The sequence below is a fragment of the Cetorhinus maximus genome, chromosome 18 (genome assembly GCF_964194155.1).
Source record: "Cetorhinus maximus chromosome 18, sCetMax3.hap1.1, whole genome shotgun sequence".
NCBI classification, from domain to species: domain Eukaryota; kingdom Metazoa; phylum Chordata; class Chondrichthyes; order Lamniformes; family Cetorhinidae; genus Cetorhinus; species Cetorhinus maximus.
Genome location: NC_135896.1, coordinates 80,410,082 through 80,437,421, shown reverse-complemented (window position 1 = coordinate 80,437,421; position 27,340 = coordinate 80,410,082). Strand labels below are relative to the sequence as shown.

The 27,340-nt window shown below is 43.6% G+C and overlaps 1 protein-coding gene across 9 annotated transcripts in view; it reads right to left on the bottom strand.

The window, feature by feature from the left end:
- Positions 1 to 27,340, bottom strand: part of rad51b (RAD51 paralog B) — a 542,458-nt gene that overhangs the window by 493,647 nt on the left and 21,471 nt on the right. For 7 of the 9 annotated variants that reach the window (XM_078563047.1, XM_078563052.1, XM_078563051.1 and 4 more), the window contains 5 exons: positions 25,877 to 25,970; positions 24,446 to 24,559; positions 17,163 to 17,279; positions 11,510 to 11,646; positions 9,529 to 9,648 (listed from right to left, as the gene is read on the bottom strand). In XM_078563047.1, the coding sequence (XP_078419173.1) occupies positions 9,529 to 9,648; positions 11,510 to 11,646; positions 17,163 to 17,279; positions 24,446 to 24,559; positions 25,877 to 25,960 (572 nt within the window). In that variant the 5' untranslated portion in view covers positions 25,961 to 25,970. The remainder of the gene's footprint in view (positions 1 to 9,528; positions 9,649 to 11,509; positions 11,647 to 17,162; positions 17,280 to 24,445; positions 24,560 to 25,876; positions 25,971 to 27,340) is intronic. The other 2 variants (XM_078563056.1, XM_078563054.1) reach the window with 2 other exon arrangements.

Genomic DNA, 27,340 nt, shown 5'->3' with positions numbered 1-27,340 from the left:
CCTGCTCCGCCATTCAATACTATCATGGCTGATCATCCACTTCAATGCCTTCCCCACCCACCCCCACACTATCCCCATATCCCTATATGTCATTGGTATTTAGAAATCTGTCAATCTCTACTTTAAACATACTTAATGACTGAGCTTCCACAGCCCTCTGGGGTAGAGAATTCCAAAGATTCACAACCCTCTGAGTAAAAAAAATTCTCCTCATTTCAGTTGTAAGTGGCTTCCCCCTTATTTTGAAAGTGTGTCCCCTGGTACTAGACTCCCCAATCAGGGGGGAACACCTCACCTGTATCCACCCTGTCTATCCCTTTGAGTATTTTACAGGTTTCAATGAGATCACCTCTCATTCTTCAAAACTCTATACAGAATACAGGCCCAGTTTCCCCAATCTCTCTTCATATGACAGTCCTGTCATCCCAGGAACGTCTAGTGAATCTTTGCTGCACTCCCTCCATGGCAATAATATCCTTCCTAAGGTAAGGGACCAAAACTGCACACAGTACTTGAAGTAAACTACACAGTACTTAGTTTACTTGGTCAAACTAAGGTTCTATACAATTGAAGCAAGACTTCGCTACTCCTGTACTCAAATCCACTTGCGACATTAGCCAACATTCCATCAGCCTTCCTAATTGCTTGCTGCACCTGCATGTTAGCCTTCAGTGACTTACTAATGAGGACACCCAGGTCCTTTTGTACATCAACACTTTCTAATTTCTCACCATTTAAGAAATACTCTGCATATCTGTTCCTCCGACCTGAATTTGAAACTAAAACATTGTTAAACTAATTAAACCAAATAAATTAATCACTTAATTAATAAGTAGAACATATCTAGACCAGAATCAGGAGTTTACTGTTCTTAGAATTTAGCATTTATAGTAGAAATCTAGCCCTAGGGAACGTATAGTTAATAAGGAGTCAATAAGCAGTTATTAGATTTAAATTAATTTATTAAATAGTTCTAGAAATGGCAGTTGCTGGGGTGAAGTGGGACGTGGGAAATCTGTGACGCTTCAAGTGTCCCGGACAACATCATCTGCAGGAAGTGTACCCAATTGCAGCTCCTCTCAGACTGCATGGATCGGTTGAAGCAGCAGTTGGATGCACTTAGGAGCATTCAGGTGGCGGAAAGCGTCATTGACAGGAGTTTTACAGACGTGGTCACACCCAAGGTACAGACAGATAGATAGGTGACCGCTAGAAGGGGCAGGCAATCAGTGCAGAAATCCCCTGTGGCTGTCCCCCTCTCTAACAGGTATACCATTTTGGATACTGTTGGGGCAATGGCCTATCAGGGGAAATCACAGCAGTAGTCAGAGTAGTGGCACCACGGCTGGCTCTGTTGTTCAGCAGGGGGAGTCAAAGCACAGAAGAGCAATTGTCATAGGGGACTCTATAGTCAGGGGCTCAGATAGGCGCTTCTGTGGTCGTGAGACACCAGGATGGTATGTTGCCTCCCTGGTGCCAGGGTCCAGGATGTCTCTGATCGGGTACGGGACATTCTGAAAGGGGAGGGAGAACAGCCAGAGGTCTTGGTACACATTGGTACTAACGACATAGACAGGAAGAATGACAAGGTCCTGCAGCGGGAGCTCAGGGAGTTAGGCAGAAAGTTAGAAAACAGGACCTCTAGGGTTGTAATCTCAGGATTACTCCCCGTGCCACATGCCAGTGAGGCTAGAAATAGGAAGATATTGCAGCTGAACACGTGACTGAACAGATGGTGTAGGAGGGAGGGTTTCCGATATCTGGAGCCTTGGGATCTCTTCCGGGGCAGGTGGGACCTGTACAAGAAGGACAGGTTGCATCTAAACTGGAGGGGCACCAATATCCTGGCTGCGAGGTTTGCTAGTGTCACTCGGGAGGGTTTAAACTAGTATGGCAGGGGGGTGAGAACCAGAGCAATAGGTCAGCAGGTGAAATAAAGGACTGGGAACCAGTGAATATGGCCAGTAGGACTAAGAGGAAGGGCAGGCAGGGAGAAATTACTGAACACAGTGGGACTGGGGGTCTGAAATGCATTTGTTTCAATGCGAGAAGTATAACAGGCAAGGCAGATGAGCTTAGAGCTTGGATTAATACTTGGGACTATGATGTTTTTGCTATTACAGAGACTTGGTTGAAGGATGAACAGGATTGGCAGATAAACATTCCAGGATTTAGATGTTTCAGGCAGAATAGAGAGGGATGTAGAAGAGGTGGGGGAGTTGCACTGCTGGTTAAGGGGAATATCACAGCTGTATGACAGGAGGACAACTCGTTGGGCTCATGCAGCGAGGCAATATGGGTAGAGCTCCGGAATAGGAAGGGTGCAGTCACAATGTTGGGAGTTTACTATAGGCCTCCCAATTGTCGGCGGGAGATTGAGGAACAGTTATGTAGGCAGACTTTGGAAAGATGTAAAAGCAATAGGGTTGTTGTGGTGGGTGATTTTAACTTTCCCTATATTGACTGGGAATCACTTAGTGCTAGGAGTTTGGATGGTGCAAAATTTGTAAGGTGCATCCAGGAGGGCTTCCTGAGATAATATGTAGATAGTCCAACTAGGGAAGGGGCAATACCGGACCTGGTATTAGGGAATGAACCCGGCCAGGTGGTCGAAGTTTCAGTAGGAGAGCATTTCGGGAAAAGTGACCATAATTCAGTAAGTTTCAAGGTACTGGTGGATAAGGATAACAGGAGTCCTCGGGTTAAGGTGCTTAATTGGGGGAAGGCTAATTATAACAATATTAGGGAGGAACTGAGGAATCTAGACTGGAGGCGGATGTTTGAGGGCAAATCAACAACTGACATGTGGGAGGCTTTCAAACGTCAGTTGATAAGAATTCAGGACCGGCATGTTCCTGCTAGGATGAAGGATAAGCATGGCAAGTTTCAGGAACCTTGGATAACGAAGGATATTGTGAGATTAGTCAAAAAGAAAAGGGAAACATTCGTATGGGCTAGAAGGCTGGGAACAGATGAAGCCCGTGGAGAATACAAAGAAAGTAGGAAGAAACTTAAGCAAGGAGTCAGGAGGGCTTAAAGGGGTCATGAAAAGTCACTGGCAACCAGGATTAAGGAAAATCTCAAGGCCTTTTATACATATGTAAAAAAGCAAGAGGGGAGCCAGGGAAAGGGTAGGCCCACTCAGGGACAGAGGTGGGAATCTGTGTGTGGAGCCAGAAGAAATGGGAGAGATATTAAATGAATATTTCTCATCAGTATTCACCAAAGAGAAGGACTTAGCGGTCGATTTGTCTAGGGAAGAGTATGTAGATAGCCTGGATCATGTTGAGATCAAAAAAGGAGGTGTTAGGTGTCTTGAAGAATATTAAGGTGGATAAGTTCCCAGGGCCAGATGGGATCTACCCCAGAGTACAGAGGGAGGCAAGGGAGGAGATTGTTGGGGCCTTGACCGAAATCTTTGTATCCTCACTGGCTACAGGTGAGGTTCCAGAGGACTGGAGAATGGCCAATGTTGTTCCATTGTTTAAGAAGGGTAGCAGGGATAATCCAGGAAATTACAGGCCGGTGAGCCTTACGTTAGTGGTAGGGAAATTATTGGAGAAGATTCTTCATGACAGGATTTACTACCATTTGGAAGCAAATGGGCATATTAGTGAGAGGCAGCATGGTTTTATGAAGGGGAGGTCACGTCTCACTAACTTGATCGAGTTTTTCGAGGAAGTGACAAAGATGATCGACAATGGAAGGGCAGTGGATGTTGTATACATGGATTTCAGTAAGGCCTTTGACAAGGTCCCTCATGGCAGACTGGTATAGAAGGTAAAGTCGCACGGGATCAGAGGTGAGCTGGCAAGACGGATACAGAATTGGCTTGGTCATAGAAGACAGAGGGTAGCAGTGGAAGGGTGCTTTGCTGAATGGAGAGCTGTGACTAGTGGAGTACCGCAGGGATCAGTGCTGGGACCTTTGCTATTTGTGGTATACATAAATGATTTGGAGGAAAATGTAACTGGGCTAATTAGTAAGTTTGCAGACGACACTAAGGTTGGAGGAGTTGCAGATAGTGAAGAGGATTGTCAAAGGATACAGCGGGATATAGATCGGTTGGAGACTTGGGCGGATAAATGCGAGGTAATGCATATTGGAAGGTCTAGTACAGGCAGGAATAATACAGTAAATGGTAGAACCCTTAAGTGCATCGACGGGCAGAGGGATCTGGGTGTACAGGTCCACAGGTCACTGAAAGTGGCAACGCAGGTGGATAAGGTAGTCAGGAAGGCATATGGCATGCTTGCCTTCATTGGCAGGGGTATTGAGTATAAAAGCTGGGAAGTCATGCTGCAGCTGTATAGAACCTTGGTTAGGCCACACTTGGAATATTGCGTGCAATTCTGGTCACCACATTACCAGAAGGATATGGAGGCGTTGGAGAGGGTGCAGAGGAGGTTTACCAGGATGCTGCCTGCTCGGGAGGTTATTAGCTATGAGGAGAGGTTGGAGAAACTCGGATTGTTCTCACTAGAGCGACGGAGATTGAAGGGGGACTTGATAGAAGTTTACAAAATTATGAGTGGCATGAACAGTGTAGATAGTCAAAGCTTTTCCCCAGGGTGGAAGAGCCAATTACTAGGGGACATAGATTTAAGGTGAGAGGAGAAAACTATAAAGGTGATGTGCGGGGCAAGTTTTTTACGCAGAGGGTAGGGAGTGTCTGGAATTCGCTGCCAGAGGAGGTGGTGGAAGCAGGTACGATAGTGGTGTTTAAGAGGCAGCTTGACAAATACATGAATAGGATGGGGATAGAGGGATACGGACCCCGGAAGTGCAAAATGATTTGTTGACGGGCAATATGATCGGCGCAGGCTTGGAGGACCAAAGGGCCTGTTCCTGTGCTGTACTTTTCGTTGTTCTTGATTCAAAGTGGATATCCTCACATTTTTCCACAATACATTCCATCGGCCATGTTCTTGCTCACTCACTAAGTTTGTCCAAATCCTCTTAAAGCCACTTTGCACCTTCCTCACAACACACATTCCCACTTAGCTTTGATTCATCCACGAATTTGGAAATATTACATTTGGTCCCTACATCCAAATCATTGATATATATTGTGAACAGCTGGGGCCCCAAGTGCTGATCCCTGCAGTATCCAACTAGTCACAGCCTGCCAATATGAGAATGACCTGTTTATTCCTGCTGTTTCCTGCCTGTTAACCAACCTTAATCCATGCCAGTATATTACCTCCTATCCCCGGTGCTTTAATTTTGCTAACCAACCTCCTGTGGAGGACTTTATCAAAAGTCTTCTGAAAATCCAAGTCAACTACGTCCACTGACCCCCTTTCATCAATTCTGTTAGTAACATCCTCAAATAACTCCAATAGGTTCGTTAAGCATGATTTCTGTCCAGGAATCCATGTTGACTAAGCCGAATCAGATCATTATTATCCAAGTAACAATTTATCACATCCTTTATAATAGATTCTAGCATTTTCCCTACTACTAATGCAAGGCTAACAGGTCTGTAGTTCCCTGTTTTCTCTCTCCCTCCCTTCTTAAATAGTGGAGTAACATATGCTACCTTCCAATCTGCAGGAACCATTCCAGAATCTACTCCGAACATTAGTGTGTTCACAGCTCCTGGCACATCAGTACTTTCTGCTTTATTTTTGATTGATTTGTTTTCTCCCCCTCCACTCATCAAGGTGACCGTGTCAGTGTTGGGAAATGGAACACTTTTCATTGCAGTGCAGTACTGAGGGAATGTTGCATTGTTGGCAGTACTGCTTTTCAGGTGAGACACTATACCACAGTCTGGTTATTATTAGCTGGATGTAAATATTCCAGGGCATTATTCAAAGAACAGGGGAGTTCTCCCAGTCAGCATCTATCCCTCAACCACTAACAACAACAGAAGTTCTTTTCTTATGCAGAATTAAAACAGAGATAGCCATTTGGTCCAACCAGTCCATAAAACCTAATCCCATATCCCTTTATCCTCCTCTCAATCACCTGTATAATCTGTTCTTATATGTTAACATGCCAGTCATAAACTCCATTAATTCCATATCAATGCTAAAAACGGTTGCTTCTGCTCTCTATCCTAAATTTCTTACATTTACCCTGATATCAATACTTCATTCTGGACCCTTCAATCATCTAAACACCAGTACTTCCGTCTCTATCTCACCCCTTCATAATTTTAAGCACCTCTATCACTCAGTAGCCTGAATATTCAGTTTTACCCTGTAGATATATTTTGCTAGTCAATCACAGTTTGATCTTCTCTTACAAATCACAAGCAAAGTCCTTCATCTGAACCCTTCAACCAGCTTGAGTCAGCTGTGGTGACATTCTCACCTCAGAGTCAGAATCTTTTGGTTTCATATCCAGAGACTTGCTCACAAAATCAAGACTGACACTTACAGTGCAATATTGACAGAGTACTGCACTCAGAGGTGCCATCTTTCATATGAAACATTCATCCTAGGCCCCATATGTCCTTTACACCATTTTGCGGTCCCTGTTGCTCTGATCAATATTTATCCCTCAATCACAAAAACAGATTCTCTGATAATTACCTCATTGCTCTTTGTGGGACCTTGCTGGGCATAAATTGGCTGCTGCATTTCTTGCGACAGTGACTATGCTTCAAAAGGAACTTCATTGACTGTAAAACACTCTGGGACATTCTAGTGAAAGATGCGGCATAAATGAAAGCTCTTTGTTTGAAAACTGATAGCATATTTAATGATTCTAAATCCGCTAGTGTCATATCACTGAACTGGGCAAATGATTACCAATGCTGAATATAATACACCACCACAATAAAAACAATTTCTTCAGCTTTCCGCATAGGTGAGTGTTCAATTCCACTACATTCACATGTGACTACAAAATCTGAGCAGCTTTTCCCCTGTTCCGCCACTGCCATTAATTATAATGAAAGAATGCAGGACATCCTGGAATCTGTCAGTGCCGTTCAGCAAATTCACTATATTGAGGCACCTGGAACCAAGTGATGCTATAAAACATGTAGCCCTTGCATCACATCAGTTTTCATGGCTACTGTGCCAAGTATATTTCATCATCATCATTACCGTGCTCTACCCCAAGGTGGACCATGCTGGTAGGTGCCAAGGTGGATCACACCAGCATGATGCAAACAGCTCAGTTCATTGCTTCCCTTCTTGCTCCCAAGGGCATACTGTCTGCCATTCCATTCGATTAATTTCTCTCATCACCCAAGACGGGGTTCCATGTTACAAACTAGAAGTAAACCCGCCTCACTGTGCCACAGCACAAAACAAAAATGTTCTCTTAAATAAAAGGTTTCCTTTATCTTTTTTCCCGAAATTATTCTCCTCCCTCCAAAAGTGCCAACTCTCACTGGGTGCAGTCTGTGAGCATCAGGCACTCTCCGTATGTCACTCACATAGTCATTCTTCGCAGGAATTTTTTTAAAAACTCATTCATGGGATGAGCGTCTCGCTGGCTAAGCCAGCATTTATTGCCCATCCCTAATTGCCCTTGAGAAGTTGGTGGTGAACTGCCTTCTTAAACCGCTGCAGTCCATGTGAGGATAACGAGTGGTGGCAAGTTACCATTCTCTACCACCCTCTCGACCCCACTTCGCCAATTCCCTTCCCTCTCTTCCTAAGGATGTGTTTTGTTTTATTGGGTGCCATGGAGTTGGCGGAGTTGAAGGCTGCTGGCACCTTCTGATAGAAGCATCCCATTGGGCTAGCTAAGTGTTAAGTGTTGGCATCCTATTCAACTTATTGGGGCATCACAGCCAACTTTGTCCACATGCACACAACACCCAGCAGGGAACCAGAGGATAGAGATCAAGAGCCACAGCAAGGGGCAATTTTTTCCTCTGCTGAACCCTGGGAGCAAATCCAAACTTGAACGCCTTTACCACCACACTGGCTGAGATCACTTAACTCAGCAGAGACTCAGTGTAGCTACGCACTGAACAAACCTGTTAGGGCACAAGGGATGTCTCCCTGGATCAATTATTCAACTGTAGCAGAGTCAACATAGCTTTACAAAAGTATTTGACAAATTTATTAGACATTTTTGAGGATGTAACTAGTGGGGTGAATAAATGGAACCAAGAGATGTAATAAACATGGATTTTCAAAAAGTAGTCAATAAGGTGTCACACAAAGTCATGACTTTGGGGGTATTATAATAGTATGGATAGAGCATTGGCTGAAGGACAGAAAACAGCAGAGATAGACAGGGCATTTTCAAGTTGACAGGCTTCAGATGGGATGCCAGAAGGATCAGTGCTGGGGCTTCAGCTATTTACAACCTATACTAATGATTTAGGTGAAGAGGCAGGGAGTAATGCATCCAAGCTTGCTGCTGATACAAAGTTAGTTGGGAATGTAAGCTGTGAGGAGAACCTTGAGTCTGCAAAATGATAGACAGATTAAGTGAGTGGGCAAGAAGGTGGCAGATGGAGTACATTGAGATATTACGTTATTCAGTTTAGTAAAAATAGGAAAATTTAAAATTTTTTTAAAATGGTGAGAAACTATTAAATGTTGACGCCAGAGGGATTTAGGTGCTTTCACTGTACAAAGCGTTGGTGAGACCACACCGGGAGTACTGTGTACAGCTTTGATCTTCATATCTAAGGAAAGATATGCTTGAATTAAAAGAGGTGTAACAAAGGCTCAGTAGATTGATTGGTTCCCGGTATGAGGGGGTTTTCCTATGGCGAGAGATTGCGCAGATTGGGCCAATACTCTGGAGTTTTGAAAAATGAGAGGTGATCTCACGAAACGTACAAGATTCTGAGAGGGTTCGGCAGGTTACATTCTGAGAGGCTGTTTCCCCTGGCTGGACAGTCTAGAACTAGAGTGCACTATAGCAGGGTAAGGGGTCAGCCATTTGGGGGCAGAAATGAGAAGAAACCTCTTACTCAGTAGGTTGTAATTTTCTACACCAGAGGGCTGGGGGTGCTCAAGACTAAGATAATAGATTTTTGGACTCTGAGGAATCAGGGGTATGAGAGTCAGGGGCAGGGAGGAGCTGGGGCCGAGGATCATCCATGATTTATTGAATGGCAGAGCAGGTTCAAAGGGCTGAATGGTTGTTACTTATGTTCTTATGTCACTGCTGTCTCGGCAGCAGTATTACGAAGTTGATTCAGATCAATATCAGTATAGCAGTGTCTTGCCATCTCTCTTCTCTCTCCCTCCTTCCACCATGTTCCTTAAAATTTACCTCTTGCACCAAGTTTTTGGTCAGCTGTCCTAATATCATCTTATATGACATGTCAAATTTTGTTTGATAATGCTCCTGCAAAATGCCTTGTGATACATTACTATGTTAAAGGTGCTATATAATTACAAGTTGTTGTTGTGAACAAAGGAGAACAGAAAAAGAGAGAAAGGGTTAACTTCAAAAAGTACTTAATTGATGGAATGCGTTTTGGGACCGGTTATGAAACACAAACTCACTGCCTTTCTTTCCCTTTCACTTTCTCCAGAGGAGAGTTGGGGGTTGGCCTGAGAATAAAATTAAAGTCAAACAAAAGGAAGCAACAGTTACCTTTTCAGTACATCCAAGCAAGTGAGTTCACGGTACAGGTGAATTCTGTTGGTCATTGCGATCAACTTCTGGTCTGCACAGAAGTAATTAGGGAATCGGCACCTTGCTATCTCTATCAACCTGAAACACAACAAAAAACAAGGTAAGAAAATACAGAAATTTGAATGCCATCAAGAGGGCTCTCACAGCATAAAGGGGTCAAGCACACACAATACGCAAGAGCAATTAACTTCTCTCAAAAGGAGTGCCACATGAACAGGCTTTTGGGCACTCGATTATTGCAGTCCACTAAACAATTATATAACTCTGAATAGAAAACCCAAGGCATATAGCAATATCCCTCAACAGTTCATTTGTGCTTGGTGGTGCTGCATGAGGGAGGAATGTTGGTCAAGGCTCCGGGAAAAATTCCCACTCTTCAAATAGTTACAGGATCTTTACCATCCACTTAAATCAGTTAGAACAAGCAGAGAGGAACCTCAGTTTAACATTTCATGTGAAAGATAGCACCACCGGCAAAGCAGAACGCCCTGTGCACCACCATGATGTATTGGCCTAGCCTATGCGCCAGCAGCCTTCCAAGTCAAAGCTGTGCATGCTACCAACTGAGTCATGCTGCTGGAAGCTGTAGAATAATGACTTGAAAGCAAATCTCACAGACAGTTTCACCACTAATGTAAGTTTGGACCCTGATGCTGGTCAACAGAGGGCATAAAAATGGTGGAGGAGTAAATCATTGACTTTTCATTGATTCTATGACTGCTTAGCTCAGGCTGTGTGTGTTTAGCGTGCAAGTAGCTCTATGTAGTAGGTTTATTAGGCTCATATTTCATTCTAGAACATGTCTGGTTCTGCTCCTGTTACCTTCCACATTCTGTACTGAACCCAGGTTGCTCTCCCCACTTGATGGCGATCAAGGAGTGAGGGTTGTGCCAAGCCACAAGGTTACACTTTGCGGTGACGTACAATTCTACTGCTACTGATGTCTCCTGGAAGGGTTGTTAATGTATCCTTAGTTTTGTTCCACTTAAACAATGGAGACAACAGCAGTGATGGAAATGCTACATTTTCTTCACGATACTGGACAGTGGTTCTCTTCTGCTAATGCTGCTGTATTTAGGTGTTTTGGTGACAGGGTGAGGTCAAGTAAATTATTTCAGAATGTTGGTTCCCTCACCATTTGAGCCAGACCCACTCTGCCAGCTGTGACCTTCAGGAACTAGCCAAGAATGGTGCCAGTGACTGACTTGGTGGTGGACATTGAAATTCCTCATGCAGAGAATATTCACTGCTCTTGCTTCCTCCATGTAATGGGATAGTACTGATTAGCCAGCTGGTTGAAGGAATTAGTATGTAGTGATCAACAGGAGATTCTATGGAAGCCAATGTTAAACCTGGCTGCATGACATTGTCCCCATGCCTTTCGTGGGTTTATGTTGGCAATATGACTGGGCATACCCAAGGACGGTGATGGAAGAGACAGGAATGTTGGCTGATAGATAAGATTCTGCTCGGACTACAGTCAGGCTGTTGCTTGACTTGTCTATAGGTCAGTTCTCCCAGTTTTGACAACAACTAGAGATGTTGGTGAGGGGAGCCCTACAGAGGTTAACTAGCCTGAAATTGCCTTCCTTCAATCCAAAAGATGCTTCAGTTGCTGCTGATAGGTCTGTCTGATTTCCTCATTGATGAATTACAATTGGTTCATTTGCTAGGGCACGCCAAAGAGTCAACCACCTGGTGTGGACTGGAGTTACATATATCTCAGGCCAGGTAGGACTTAAATGAAACAGTTGTGATTTCACTGACAAATTGTTATTTTCTGGCACTTGCCAGCAAAACACCAGATTTATTAAATTTAACTTCTTAACATAACATGGTAGGATTTGAACACTCAACCTTTGGGGTTTTTAGTCCAGTGCCATAATGACAGGGCTACCATACTGGTACTAGTATTAAATATTGTAACTATTCCTCTCACCTTTCAGCACTAAAAGCAGACTCAGTGTCGATGTAAATGACAGCTCCATCCAGACCACCCATACTGACAGGCAAGGTGGCCAACACACTCAGCATCATGCAGAATTGTGTCTTTCCACAGCCCGAAGGCCCAGTCACCTAAGAACAGAGAACAATATTGGGAACTGTTCTGTGAACAAGAGCCAACACCAGAGTGATAACTTTGTAAAATAACACATGCCACACCCTTAACACAAAATTTGTCCTACAAATTGATTCATATAGTTGGAATACAAAAGGCAGAGCTCATCGAGGCCCAACACAACTGGGTGCTCTGCGGCAGTCATTACTCCACCTCACGAGAATGAAATAAAAACTTATGCCATTTAAAAGCTGCTTGAAACTCCCTCAGTGGTAAGTGCACCAGATCAGAGGTTTGATTTCCTGGTCTGTGTTGAGTTGCCTCATCCATACTACACTTAGCTTTAAATGTCCTGTGTCTGTGAAGGAGAAGAAATTAATTGGTTATGGTTGCCACAAATGCTCACCTATGATGGGTGTGCAGAGATATCACTGGGCAGCAGTGGCACCATGCCACAGCAGGAATTGCATGCTTCAGGGTGAGGAGTCAAAGTTGCTGTAATCCAGAAACACAACATGCTGGGACAACCCAGGAGGCCCAGCCATGTTCTGCCTCCAATTTAACAAAATCATGGCTCATCTTTTACTTTAACTCCGTCTTTCTGTACTATGGCCATACTCCTCAATTCCCTTATCATCTAAAAATCTATCAATCTTTGTCTTGAATATATTTAACAGATTGAAAATTCCAAAGATTCACAACATTTGAGTGAAGATGTTTCTCCTTATCTCAGTCCTAACTGTATTTCATTATTCCTTAATGGGATGAGAGCTTTGCCCATCCCTAATTGCCTTTACAAAGGTGGTGAACTGCCTTCTTCAGCCACTGCAGTCCATGTGGTGCAGGTACACTCAGTGCTGATAGGGAGGGATTGCCAGGATTTTGACCCAGCAACAGTGAAGGGTGATATACTTCCAAACGTGGATGGTGGGTGGCTTGGAGGGGAACTTCCAGGTGGTGGTGTTCCCATGCATCTGCTACCCTTATACTTCTAGATGGTAGTGGTTGCGTATTAGAAGATGCTGTCTAAGAAGCCTTGGTGAGTCCCTGTAGCGCATCTTGTAGGTGTTTCATGCTGCTGCCATTGTGCGTCGGTGAAGGAGGGAGTGAATATTTGTGGATGGGGTGCCAATCAAGCGGGTTGCTTTGTCCTGGATGGTGCCAAGCTTCTTGAGTGTCGTTGGAGCTGCACTCATCCAGGCAAGGGGAAAGTATTCCATCACACTCCTGACTAGTGCCTTGTAGGGAGTCAGGAGGTGAATTACTTGCCGCAGGATTGCTAGCCTCTGACCCGCTCTTGTAGCCATAGTATTTATATAGATGGTCCAGATCAGTTTCTGGACAATGGTAACCACCAGGATGTTGATAGTGGGGGATTCAGTGATGGTAATGCCATTGCATGTCAAGGGGCAATAGTTAGATTCTCTCTTATTGGAGATGGTCAATGCCTGGCACTTGTGTGGCATGAGTGTTACTTACCACTTGTCAGCCCAAGCCTGGATATTGTCTAGGTCTTGCTGCATTTGGACATGGACTGCTTTAGTATCTGAGGAGTCATGTATGGTGAATATTGTGTAATCATCAGCAAACATCCCCACTTCTGACCTTATGATGGAAGGAAGGTCATTGGTGAAACAGCCGAAGATGGTTGGGCCTATGACACTACCCTGAGGAACTCCTGCAGTGATATCCTGGAACTGAGATTGACCTCCCAACAACCACAACCTTTGTTCTAGGTATGACTCCAACCAGCAGAGAGCATTCCCCGATTCCCATTGACTCCAGTTTTGCGAGGCCTCCTTGATGCCACACTCGGTCAAGTGCATCCTTGATGTCAAGAGCAATCACACCCACTTCACCTCGGGAGTTCAGATCCTTTGTCCACATTTGAACCAAGGCTACAATGACATCAGCAGCTGAGTGGCCCTGGCAGAACCCAAACTGAGCCTCAGTGAGCAGGTTATTTCTAAGCAAGTGCCACTTGATATCACTGTCAACGACCCCTTCCATCACTTTACTGATGGGGTGGTGTATTTGTGTACAGCACTTCCTGACCAATTTTCCACATTGCCAGGTAGATGCCAGTATTGTAGCTGTACTGGAACAGCTTGGCTAGGGGCACGATAAGTATTGGGGCACAAATCTTCAGTACTATTGACAGAATATTGTCAGGGCCCATAACTTTTGCAGTATCCAGTGCCTTCAGCCGTTTCTTGATTTCACATGGAATGAATCGAATTGACTGAAGACAGGCATCTGTGTTGCTGGTGACCTCCAAAGAGTCCAAGATGGATCACCCACTTGGTACTTCTGGCTGAAGAGTGTAGCAAATGCTTCAGCCTCATCTTTTCCACTGATGCACTAGGTTCCCCCATCGTTGAGGATGGGGATATTTGTGGAGCCTCCTCCTCCAGTGAGTTATTTAATTGTCCACCACCATTCACAATTGGATATGGCAGGACTGCAGAGCTTGGATCTGATCCGTTGGTTGTGGAATCGCTTAGTTCTGTCTATCACTTATTGCTTATGCTGTTTGGCAGGCAAGTAGTCCAGTGCTGTAGCTTCACCAGGTTGACACCACATTTTTAGGTATGCCTGATGCTGCTCCTGGCATGCCTTCCTGCAATCTTCATTGAACCAGGGTTGATCCCCCGGCTTGGTGGCAGTGGTACAGTGGGGGATATGCCAGGCCATGAGGTTACAAATTGTGGGTTGAGTACAATTCTGCTGCTGCTGATGACCCACAACATATTATGTTTGCCTAGTCTTGAGTTGCTAGATCTGTTCAAAATCTACCCCACTTAGCACAGTGGTGGGTATCCTCCAAGTGAAGATGAGATTTCGTCTCCACAAGGACTGTACGGTGGTCACTCCACCGCTACTATCATGGACATGCATCTGCGAAAGATAGGATGGTGAGGAAGAGGTCAAGTATGTTTCTTCCTATTGTTGGTTCCCTCACCACCTGCCACAGACCCAGTCTAGCAGCTATGGCCTTTACGACTCAGCCAGCTCAGTCTGTAGTGGAGTTACTGAGCCACTCCTGGTGATTTTTAAAAATTCATTCAAGGGATGTGGGCTTCACTGGCTGGGCCGGCATTTATTGCCCATCCCTAGCTGCCCCTGAGAAGGTGGCGGTGAGTTGCCTTCTTGAACCGCTGCAGTCCATATGTAGGTACACCCACAGTGCCGTTAGGAAGGGAGTCCCAGGATTTTGACCCAGTGATAGTGAAGGAACGGCAACATATTTCCAAGTCAGGATGGTGAGTGACTTGGAGGGGAACTTCCAGGTGGTGGTCTTCCCATCTATCTGCTGCCCTTATCCTTCTAGATGGTAGTGGTTGTGGGTTTGGAAGGTGCTGTCAAAGGAGCCTTGGTGAATTCCTGCAGTGTATCTTGTAGATGGTACACACTGCTGCTACTGTGCGTCGGTGGTGGGGGGAGTGAATGATTGTGGATGTGGTGCCAATCAAGCAGGCTGCTTTGTCCTGCATGGTTTCATATTTCCCAAGTGTTGTGGGAGCTGCACTCATCCAGGTGTGGGGAGTATTCCATCACGCTCCACATGGGCATTGAAATCCCCCACCCAGAATACAGTGGCCCTTGCTGCCCTCAGTGCTTCCTCCAAATGGTTTTCAACATGGAGGAGTACTGATTCATCAGCTGCGGGGTGGTAATCAGCAGGAGGTTTCCTTGCCCATGTTTGATCTGATGCCATGCGGCTTCATGGCAATTGTCTTTAAGGTATGACGCCGTGAGGATGACTACGTCAGGTTGCTGCTTGACTAGTTTGAGAGACAGCCCTCCAATTTTTGCACTAGCCCCCTGATGTTAGTATGGAGGACTTCACAGGGTGGGCAGGATGAGTTTGCTGTCATCACTTCCGGTGCCTAGGAACCCATCCAGTTCCATTCTTTTTAGACTTTTTAGCAGTTTGATACAACTGAGTAGCTTGCTTGGGTCATTTAAGAGTCAACCACATTGCTGTGGGTCACACGTAGGACAGATCAGGTACAGACGTCAGATTTCATTCCCTAAAAAGGACATTAGTGAACCAGATGGGTTTTTTTTTACAACAATCAACAACTGTTTCATGGTCATCATCAGACTTTTAATTCAAATTTCACCATCTGCCATGCTGGGATTCAAACCCTGGTCCCCAGGGCATTACCCTGGGTCTCTGGTTTACTAGACTAGTGACAATACCACTATGCCACTGCCACCCCTAAACGACTGATTCTTTATTCTGAGTCTATGGCCCATAAGTTCTGGATACCTCAGCCAAGAGAAATATTCTCACCACATCCACCCAGTCAAGCCCCTTAAGAATTTTTTATGTTTTAAGGAGACCATAGCTCATCCTTCTAAACTCTAGGGAATAAAGGCCTCATCTATAGGTTTCAAGTAGATTGCAAGAGCAGCCAACATGCCACAGTACGCTGCTACAAATGGTCATCAGAATCACCGTGGCCATATTTCCCTGTGCTAATCATCACAGTTCAAAAATAATGCGGGTTATGTAGAAAACTTGGCACACTGACTCTAACAATTCTGATTTCAGTACTGACTTAACTAACTTTGTTCTCTCAGTCTACAACTTTCAAGCTGTCAGCAATTCAAGAGATGAAAAATGAATGCTGCTTTCAGTCACAGCTTAGCTTTGTACTGACGTTGGGAGTGCTGAAGTCAGCATTAAATATTCCTGTCATCCTGCATCATTTTAAAGCTTCTCTGATTGTCTCCGGTTTCCAGTCTCTTCTCCATAACTATCCAAGACACTGCAAAGATTGGCAATTTGCTACACAGTAAAATCAATATAAAATAGACTACAGTCACTAGTCTGAAATACAAGCTTCCTTGAAGCCGTCACACCAGTGGACCCATCTCGGATCAACCATTAGATGTGGTTCACTCCTGTCATACTCCAACTCCAGCTTCAATTTCATATGGACTAGGCTTTTGACACAGAGAAGGAGGGACTAAGACCTGCCCCAGTCTCTCATTCTAAGGAATGCCCAGTTAAAGAACAACAAAGGTTAGTGTCCACCTTAGTGATCCGATCAACACAACGTGGCTGTTCCCAGCAACAAAGCAGGTGGGCAATAATAGATCACTAAAAAATGCCCAGGCAACCTGGTGACAGGTCATCCAACCTGTATCACAGTTTCTGAACAAACCTCCTGCACTGGACAATTAATGTTTGGGAGGGGTGGGAAGTAGATCAATACAGGGTGATTAGTGTTTGCGAGGGGGGTGAATGAACAATGGGTGGTGCATGCGTGGTGTGCAAGAGGAGTTGAAATCAGGGCTCAATCTAATTCCATTCTGACTTGATCTACGTCAAGGGCAAATTATTGCTGCTCAGCCAACAAGCAGTTTTGCGCAGCATTGTATTCATCTAAAATACACTCAAAATAAACATTGAGGGCAATCACACTTATCTCTGAATTACCCCACTGCAGCACATGTTGTGCTGTGAAATCACTAGGTATTAAAATGAGCAGAGTGGATTGGCAGATTTCTTGAACCATACCTCAGTCAGAGTTCCACAGGCGAGTCCACCGTGAAGGACTTTGTCGAGTTCAGTTAGTGAGGTGGGGAAAAAAGCAGTGGAGGGTTGAGAACATCTTTTTGCTTTCATATCAAGTGCCTGATAATAACAAAACCAAATGTTTAAATCAAAGAGCAGCCCACCAGTAACTTCAGTTATCAGTCGACAAGTTAAATTAAAAACAGGATCAGATTTAAAACCGACCACCTGGGAGAACAACTGGCAGGTAAACCAGGTGGATTATATAATAGGTGTGCAATCTGCCAGTTTTAGGATCTGGGCAGCAAAATGATAATTTGATCCATGGTTATTTGCTTTGTTGCCTCAATTTTCTCCTGTGTCCTGAAAATGCCAACTCCTGCCAAGATATGGTTCTACGGGCCTTGATTGTCCTCACACTATCCACTGCCTATGCATAAATCCAGATCATGGGGCACATCACAACTAAGGCATGGCTCCAGGGATGTTGGCACTCCTGCCTCAAGTGTCTTTTATTGATCTAAGTTGGCACCCGGTCAAATTTTATAATTCTCATCCTTGTTCTCCAGTCCTGCTCACCCCTCCCTATCTCTGTAGTCTCTTCCAGGTCTGCGATCCTCTGAGATATCTACACTCCTCTAATTCTGGCCTCTTGTGAATCACCAAGTTTAATTGCTCCACCATTGATGGCCCTGCTTTCCATTGCCTCTGCCCCAAGCTCTGGAACACCCTCCCCTAGATCTCTCTGCCTCTCCAGCTCGCACTTCCTGCCTTTAAAACACTCCTTAAAACCTAACACTTTAACCAAACTTTTGGTCATCTGACCTAATGTCTCCTTAGATGGCTCAGTGTCATATTTTGTCTTATCTCCCTCCTGTGAAGCACCTTGGGACAGTTCGTTAAAAGATGCTACAAAAATACAAATTGTTGTTAACTGTGTTAGCAACAATACTTACCAACCAATAGCCTGCTGACTCAAAGCATTAACTCTGTTTCTCTCTCCACGGATTCTGTCAGGCCTGCTGAGTTTTTCCAGCATTTTCTGTTTTTATTTGATATCTGATTACCCATGCTCAGTTTGAGTTCTGCCAGGCTCGCTCACACCAAACCTTATTACAGACTCGGTCCAAACATGAACAAAAGAGCTGAATTCCATCATAGCAACTTTCAACTGAGTTTTTTTTAAATATTCATTCACAAGATACTGGCATCAATGGCAAGTTTTGGCAATTATTTCCAGAATTTTAACACAGCAATGAAAGACGAAGGAATGGCACTGTGTCCAGGTCAGGATAGTGGGTGACTCAGAGTAAATCTTAAAGGTTGTGGTGTTCCCATGCATCTATTGGAATACTCCCCATTTGCCTGGATGACTGCAGTTACCATAACATTAAAGAAACTCAACGCTGCCCAGGGTAAAGCAGTGCACTTAATTGGCGAGACTTCTTTGGCAATATCTCAAACCTGTAAACTCCACCACTTAGAAGGGCAAGGGCAGCAAGTGTACAGAAACAACATCAACTCCATGTTCCCCTCATGTACCATCCTGACTTAGAAATATACCACTGTTTTTTCATCATTCTGCATCAAAATCCTAGAACTCCCTTCGTAACAGCACTGCAGGGGCATCTTCACCACACCAACAGCAGCGGCTCAAAAAGAATGCCACCACAACTGTTCTCAGGACAGCTAGAGATATGCAATAAATGCTAGCCTTTTCAGCAATGCCACAGTCCAAGAATCAATCAAAAAAATAATCATCAGCTGCTACTCCAACATGGGATATTTTGAAAAGAAGAGAAATAATGTCTTAAAAGAGCACCAATGACATGAAAGGCTTTTTTGGCACAAAGTTCATAATTACTCATCTTTAGGTCGGTGTTACCCTTTCAGTTCCTATTAGAATTGGTGTTTGTGTCCAGGGACCGACATATCAATTGAGCCACTAGTGTACAAACTTAAACAGCAGGAAATCTACTACAACTATTTTCAGTGTTGATTATTGCCTAAAGAAAATGAAAAAGAAAAGACTGCATTTCTATAACACCTTTCATCATCTCAGGACATCCTAGAGTGCTTTACAGCCAATGACGTACTTCTGAAGCATAGTGTCTATTATAATGTAGGAAATTTAAACTACTGATTTTGTCTATTGGTTTCAAAATATTTGCAACATCAATAACTTGTACTGTTCCATTTCTACGTGTGATGAGAGATGTATATTTTTATATTTTTGAGTAGATTTTCTGTGTAGAAAGCTGAGAGTGGGTCTGTGTCCAGGGTTAGTTAAACAGGGAGTAGGTTACGAGAGGTCTGTGAATTCTAAAAGATGAAAGGTTAAATGTGTTAGGTTTGTGCATTTGTAATGAGGTTATGGTGGGTTTGTATTACAAGTAAATGGGTTGGATCTGAAATTTGCATTGTGAGAAGTGGGGAAATTTTTTTTTAAGCTGTTGAATTTCAAAAGGGAGTTCAGATGCAATAAAGAATATTTGCTTCTTACAGGGGTTCCATGAGTAAACAGGGAAAGGCATATTCAATTTTGTTGACCCGAAAGTAGAGGCAAAATAGAAAACATGAAAGATTTTTATATTTGGAGAAGTTGAATTTCAAAGGTGTTTGAGGATTTTTGAGTCCATTAAAGAGCACAGAGAGAGAGAGAGAGAGGAGAGTCCATTAAAGAGCACAGAGAGAGAGCGGCAAGGCTTCATGAAGAGGCATGAGAGGGCGGGGAGCAGTTGAGTGGTCAGTAGATTTGGTGAGTATTATTTCTAGTCTTAAAGTAAAAGGTCTTTAGTTTGTGTTTAGGTCTCAATTTTTTTTTCTCTTTTTCTTAAAAATAGCTTGTTAAGTATAAGATCGATACTGGTGTAAAAAAATTTACAATAAAGTGTGAAAAGCGCGGGATTTTTCAAGTGTAAAGTGCAGGGGTACTAAAGTAATTAATTAATAAATTGAATAAAACACGATAGCGATGGCAGGACAGGTGATGTGTTGTTGCTGCAGCACGTGGGAAGTCATGGACACCAAGGTGATCCAGAGCTAGCACTCCTGTAGCAAGTGTTTGAAGCTCAAGGAACTTCAGATCCAAGTTAAGGAGCTGGAGTCGGAGCTGCAGACATTGCGCCACATCATGGAGGGGGGAAGTTACATGGACACTTTGTTCCAGGAAGCAGTCACACCCCTCAGATTAAGTAATTCCAATTTGGTCTGTGATCAAGGGCAAGAAGGCATGACTGCAGCTGAGGCAGGTATGGGGACACAGGGGGAAGTGTTCGAGGAGCCTTGGTCTCTGCGATTGTCCAACAGTTATGAGGCTCCAGCAAGCTGTGTAGATGAGAGCGGGGATTGCAGGGAGGATAAGCAAACTGACTACGGCACCGTGGTACAGGGAGCCATTCAAGTTGGGGGAAGAAATAGGAATGTAGTAGTGGTAGGGAACAGTATAATCAGGGGGAGAGATACTGTTCTCTGCAGCCGTGAGCATGAGCCCTGAGGGCTGTGTTGCCTGCCCGGTGTCAGGGTTAAGGACATCTCCTCAGAGCTGGAGAGGAGCTTAGTATGGGAGAGGAGGGATCCAGTTGTCATCGCCCACATTGATACCAATGACACTGACAGGACTAGAAAGGAGGTTCTGCTGAAAGAATCTGAACATTTAGGAGTTAAATTAAAAAGCAGAACCTCCAAGGTAATAATCTCGGGATTACTACCTGAGCCACAGGCAACCTGGCAAAGGGTAAATAAAGTCAAGGAGTTAAATGCGTGACTCAAAAATTGGTATGGGGGGGAATGGGTTTCGGTTCAGGGGGCACTGTCACCAGTACTGGGGTAGAAGAGAGTGTTCCAGTGGGACAGGCTTTACTTGAACCGTGTTGGGACCAGTGTCCTGGCGAATCGAATAACTAGGGCCGTACAGAGATTTTTTAACTAAATAGAAGCGCGGAGGGTTCTGGAGAGGGGATACGTAGGCTTACAAAGAAAAACGATATGGGAGCATTGCAGGGCAGCTAGTTTCGTAATGATACCCAGAGTGAGACAGTAAAGGAAAGAGTGTACAAACATAAAAAACAGCAGCAAATAGAGTCAAAGGGGGAAAAAAATGGTAAAAAGGCAAAATTAATGGCTCTTTGCTTAAATGCATATAGTATTCAGAACAAAATAAATGAATTAACAGCACCAATAGAGGTTAATGGGTATGATCTTATAGCCATTACGGAGACATGGTTACAAGGAGATCAAAGCTGGGAACTAAATATTCAGGGGTATGTGACTTTTCGAAAGGACAGGCAGGGAGGAAAGGGTGGTGGGGTAGCTTTGTTAGTACGAGATGGAATAAGTACGATAGCAAGAAATGATCTTGGATCGGAAGATGTCGAATCCATTTGGGTGGAGGTAAGAAATAACAAGGGGAAGACGACACTGGTGGGGGTAGTCTATAGGGCCCCTAACAGTAGCTATACTGCAGGACAAAGAATAAATCAGGAGATAATGAAGGCATGTAAAAAAAAGCAGTACATTAATCATGGGTGACTTTAATCTTCATGTAGATTGGGAAAATCAAATTGGCAGGGCACAAGCAAGGATTCATAGGAGTGTATTCAGGACAGTTTCCTAGAACAATATTTTGTGGACCCAATCAGGGATCAGGCTATTTTGGATCTGGTAATGTGTAATGAGACAGGTTTATTAAATAATCTCAGAGTAAAAGATCCCCTAGGAAACAGTGACCGTAACATAGTAGAATTTAGCATTCAGCTTGAGAATGAGAAACTTGGGTTGGAAACAAGCGTGCTAAACTTAAATCAGGGTAATTACAAAGGAATGAGGGCAGAGTTGGCTGGAGTGGACTGGGAAAGGAGTTTAGCAGAAAAAATGGTTGATGAACAATAGATGTTTAAGAAAATAATTCATGACTCACAACAAAGATATATCCCAGTGAAGGAGGAGGATTGTAGGAAGAGTATAAACCAACCATGGTTAACCAAGGAAGTTAAGGATAGTATCAAATCGAAAGAAAAAACATACAATGTGGCAAAGATTAGTGTTAAGCCAGAGAATTGGGAAAGTTTTAAAAACCAACAAAAGATGACCACAAAAAATGGAAAAAATAAACTTTGAGGGTAAACTAGCAAATAATATAAAAACAGGCATTAAGAGCTTCTTTAAATATATTAAAAGGAAGAGAGAGGCCAAAGTGAACATAGGCCCCTTAGAGAATGAGGCTGGGGAAATAATAATGGGAGACCAGGAAATGGCAGAGAAGTTTGCATCAGTCTTCACAGTAGAAGACACGAATAGCATTCCAAAAATACTAAGAAATCATGGGGCAAAAGATGGGGAGGAAATAAATACAACAACTATCACTAGAGAAAAAGCACATGGGAAACTAATGGGGCTAAAGGCTGATAAGTCCCCTGGACCTGATGGGTTACATCGTAGGATATTAAAGGAAGTAGTTGCAGAGATAGTTGATGCACTGGTAGTAATCTTCCAAGAATCCTTAGATTCTGGAGAAGTACCAGAAGATTGGAAAACTGCCTTTATACACCTTTATTCAAAAAGGGAGACAAAAAAAAAAACTGGTAACTATAGGCCTGTTAGCTTAACATCCGTCATTGGGAAAATGTTAGTCTATTATAGAGGATGTAATAGCAGAGCATTTAGAAATGCTTAACATAATCAAGCAGAGTCAGCATGGCTTCATGAAGGGGAAATCATGCCTGACAAACTTATTAGAATTCTTTGAGGAGGTAACAAGCAGGAAAGATAAAGGGGCACTAGTAGATGTAATATGTTTGGATTTCCAAAAGGCGTTTGATAAGGTACTGCACATGAGGCTACTTAATAAGAGCCCATGGTGTTGGGGGTAGTATACTAGCATGGATACAGGGTTGGCTAACTAATAGAAGACAAAGTTGGGATAAGGCGGGCATTTTCAGGATGGCAACCTGTGACTAGAGGAGTGCCACAGGGATCAATGCTGGGGCCACAATTATTTACAATACATATTAATGACTTGGATGAGGGAAGTGAATGCGCTATCATCAAGTTTGCGGATGACACAAAAATAGGTGGGAAGGCAAGTGGTGAAGATGACACAAAGAGTCTACAGAGGGATATAGGCAGGTTGAGTGAGCGGGCAAAAACTTGGCAGATGGAATATAATGTGGGAAAATGTGAGGTGCCAGAAAGGTAGTTTAATTGTGTGCTTTTGACCAAGCTTGTATTTTGGAAGTTGTTCTGTGAGGCTGTTTTAACTGTGTAACTTTTATCTTGTGCACTTAAGATTTTTTTCCTTTTTAATAAATCTTTTAATTTTAAAAATTCTAAAGGTGTTATTGGAGTTCTATGCTTTTGAGGTCAGTAGCTCTTCCTCCTCGTTTTCACAGTAAAAAATGGTTTATAATCAGCGAGACAGGCTTCACTCTGGATACTCTGTTTTTGTTTCAGACTTCACTCTGGGGCCTGGCTTGCTCAGCAATAACACCAGCTGTGGCAGCAACATATGTAATTAAGTTACTTCTTAATTTTTGCCTCATTACACTCCTAGGAATATTTTCCTATGTTAAGTGTGCAATACAAATGCAAGTTGTCAGTAATACTGCAAATAAATCTATTAGTTCTAGACTGACTTCAATCTAACGTCTAACAGTGTGCTACCTACTATCTTTCAGGAATAAACAGGAATGCAGTGAGCAGTCTACATCATTGAATGTTATTATTATAGGGCCTGTAGTACACTAGGCCATTCACAGCATGTCTAAAGGCACAAGAATATGGTGCTGGTCGAATACAAAATGTATTCTTGCTGTGAACACAGCAAGTGAGTAGTGTTCAGGCAGAAGTTGGAATAACGAGTGAGTTTATGCCCACAATTCCCATCTCAGTCATGCTGTAAAAAGGCAGTGAAAGGAAGGCAAGGTGCTTTAGAGGGAGACAAATTTATTTATTTTTTTAAAAAAACAGCCGGGATCAAGTGGGCGCGGGAAAAGCAGGGTAGTGGGACTAATTAAATTGCTCTTTCAGGGAGCCTAGACAGGTACAATAGATCCAATTGCATCCTTCTGTGCTGTATGGTTCTGTAACACAGCACATATTCTCCATCAGCACCTTTATGTATCGATCAAAGAGCAATCTATCTCATGTGAAGGTTTCATCCTCAAAAACTGAGGAACAATGTGCTCAGCAGAGAAGAGAGCAGAAGGAAACAGAAATCAAGGAACAAGTTACAAAATTAGAAGCCAATACCAAACATTACTCGCAATGAATTAACAGTCTTCACTTACAGTGACCATTTTAGGAGCACAAGACCTGCTAACAGTTTTTGCTAGTGCAGAAATCTTCTGGATACACTGACCGGTGAACCTCATTAACTCCAGGGGAGAAAGGGATAGAAAGTCCTGTTAAAAATCAAAGACACAGTCTTAAAACCGAGTGATTACAAATTTGTTAAGTGACGGGGTGGGTAAAAAAATTGGGGTAGAGGCAACCATAGGTTGTACTTAAATAATGCCCTTAATAAAGTAACATTTCCAAAATAAACCCTCCAAACACCAAACAAAATTTCAGAGAAAGTTAAAGTTGATGGTCAAAGAGGAAGGCCTGGAAGGTGGATAAAGATGGTGCAAGGCCAATTGGTTTGGAATGAATAAAGACTCGCATTCATTTCACACCTTTCATAACCTCAGAATATCCCAAAGCATTTTATAGCCAATTAGGTACTTTTTGAAGTGTAGTCACCGTCAATGTTCCCATTAAGCTGTGTGGCCACACAGCAACCCGAAAGCCCCCGAGCAGGCTGTGCACAAGTTGGTCCCTTTAAATTACTGCACGTGTACAGCAGCACAAAAGGCTTTAAAGGGATAGTACACCTGAAGACATTGGCATGCAGTCAAAAATAAGTTATAGAGAATATTGCTAGTTATATTATCGGAAACGTGGCCGCAAATACGTGCAGTGAGGTTCCAAAAACAGGAAAGTGATAATGACCAAAGAATATTTTTTAATGATGTTGGTGGAGGGATAAATATTGACCTCAATACTAGGGAAAAAACTTTCCTTTTCTTCAAATAATGCCACAGGATCCTTTAGGCCCATCTGAGAAGGTAGATGCAGCGTCGGTTTAATGTGTCATCCAAAAATGGCATCTCTGACAATGCAGCAGTCGCACTCCCTGGGTCAGTCTAGATTGTGTGCTCAAGTCCTTAGAGTGGGACTTGAACCCATAACCTTCTGACTCAGTGTGCAAACACCTGAGCCAGAAATGGAAGTTTGAGTGCAGGCCCATGTTGGAAGAAGCCTCAATCACAGATGCTGAAGCTGAGGGAGCATAGATAATTCAAACTCAGAAGAGAGGTGGGAAGTAGGGCTGAACAACATTACAGAGCCAAAATGAAGTGAGGCCAGAGAGGAAAATTGTAAACCAGAACAAGGATTTTGAAATTGACATATTGCAGTTTGGGAAGCCAATTGTCAAGGATTGGAGTCAAGAATGTCTTCTTGGAGTGGCGTCAAAGGCAACTTCCGCAAACCAACTCCTTGAACAGAATGGACAGAACTGGAAAAAGGAACCTCAATGAGAGTGAGCAATGCTAAAGTTCTTCTTTAGTCTATGGGGCCATGAATGAGGTTTGCTACAGCATACAGCAGTTTGCTATAAGTAATTTATGTTTACTACAGTATCACTAAGCACCATTCCAGTCCAGTCACTGTCTTACCTGACAGTTTACAATCTGGTATTTGCTAAGCCTCTCACACATATCCGAAGGTAAGCCAGTCCTCTTCAGCTTTTTATTTGCCATGTTTTGCAACCTAGTTTAGGAAAATGAAATTATATTGAACCAGATGCAAACGACTGCACTATTGCATTAATGAACAACACCATACAAATTGTCTTGATCCTACATGCTCATCCAATACCCATATACACATGTGCTTCTCACAGGAGTTATAAGTCAGCAAGCCAGGCATGCCAAGTGCCTTGGGACATTCTTACCATTTTAAAGGCAATATATGAATACAAGTTGTTGAATGTCATCTCTGGCTGATTTGTGCGTTCCCATAGACCAGGACACTGTTGTTGAATGTAATGCGCCGCTGAGATCTGCTACCTCAACGCAGACAAGGGGCAGGGGACAAACCTGGGATCTTCTTGGTCGAATGTCCTGTTCTCTCCGAGTTTGCAGAAACACCAAACAGATCACTCAATGCGGGTTAAACCCCCGATTTTAATTTGCCTCTAGTAAAATTATGCCACACCATGAATAAATCAGATGAAATGTTCAACATGTTGAGAACATCAGAACCATTCAAATGAGATTTTACACCATTTATTGGGCTCTAAGGTGGTTTGGGGCAGAAAGAGAAATTACCACTAAAATAAAAGCAAAATGCTGCGGGTGCTGGAAATCTAAAATAAAACAACAGAAAATGACGGAAAAACTCCACAGAAATGACCAGACCGGGAGGGGCGGGAGAAATGACCCTTGTTCCCCGCCCCCCCAGACCCAGTAACTGACCCTGGTCGCTCCCCTACGGGCCCAGTAATTGCGGCCGAGATTCCCCCACCGGACCTCAGTTATCTACCTTTCCGTCCATGGAGTACTCACTTAGGATTTCCCGGATAGTTCACCTGTTAATAAATCTGCGCTCCTATTGGTGTCGGCCCTTAAGTACCGCCAATCCCCGTGCAGAATATCGGATGGGCGCGCGGCAATATCCAAAAGTCGCTCTGCTATTGGCTCTCAAGTTTAGCATCTCCCCCAATCGCCGAGCAGAAAATCCAAAAGTACGCACCCCTGTGACTAGGTTTCCAGCCGTAGCCAATCACAATGTAGAAGGTAAGGAGGGCGGGCCCGTGGGGGGAAGAACTTCAGCAGCTCGCGTAGTACCAGAAGTCAACTCTTCTCTCCGCCGATGCTGCCAGACCTGCTGAGTTTTTCCAGGTAATTCTGTTTTTGTTTTGGATTTCCAGCATCCGCAGTAGTTTTTTTGTTGTTAGTACCAGAAGTAACCGTTACTGCGCACGCGCACTACACTGCCAGCTGCAGTTACCTTGGGAACAGTGGCGTCTTCCTTTCTCGCAGCTCTTCTATCTCCCTTTATAATGCTGGAGCCTTAAGTCCCCTCTCTATTTAAAGATCCTCTCTTAAAACGCATCTTTTTGACCCAGGATACAAACA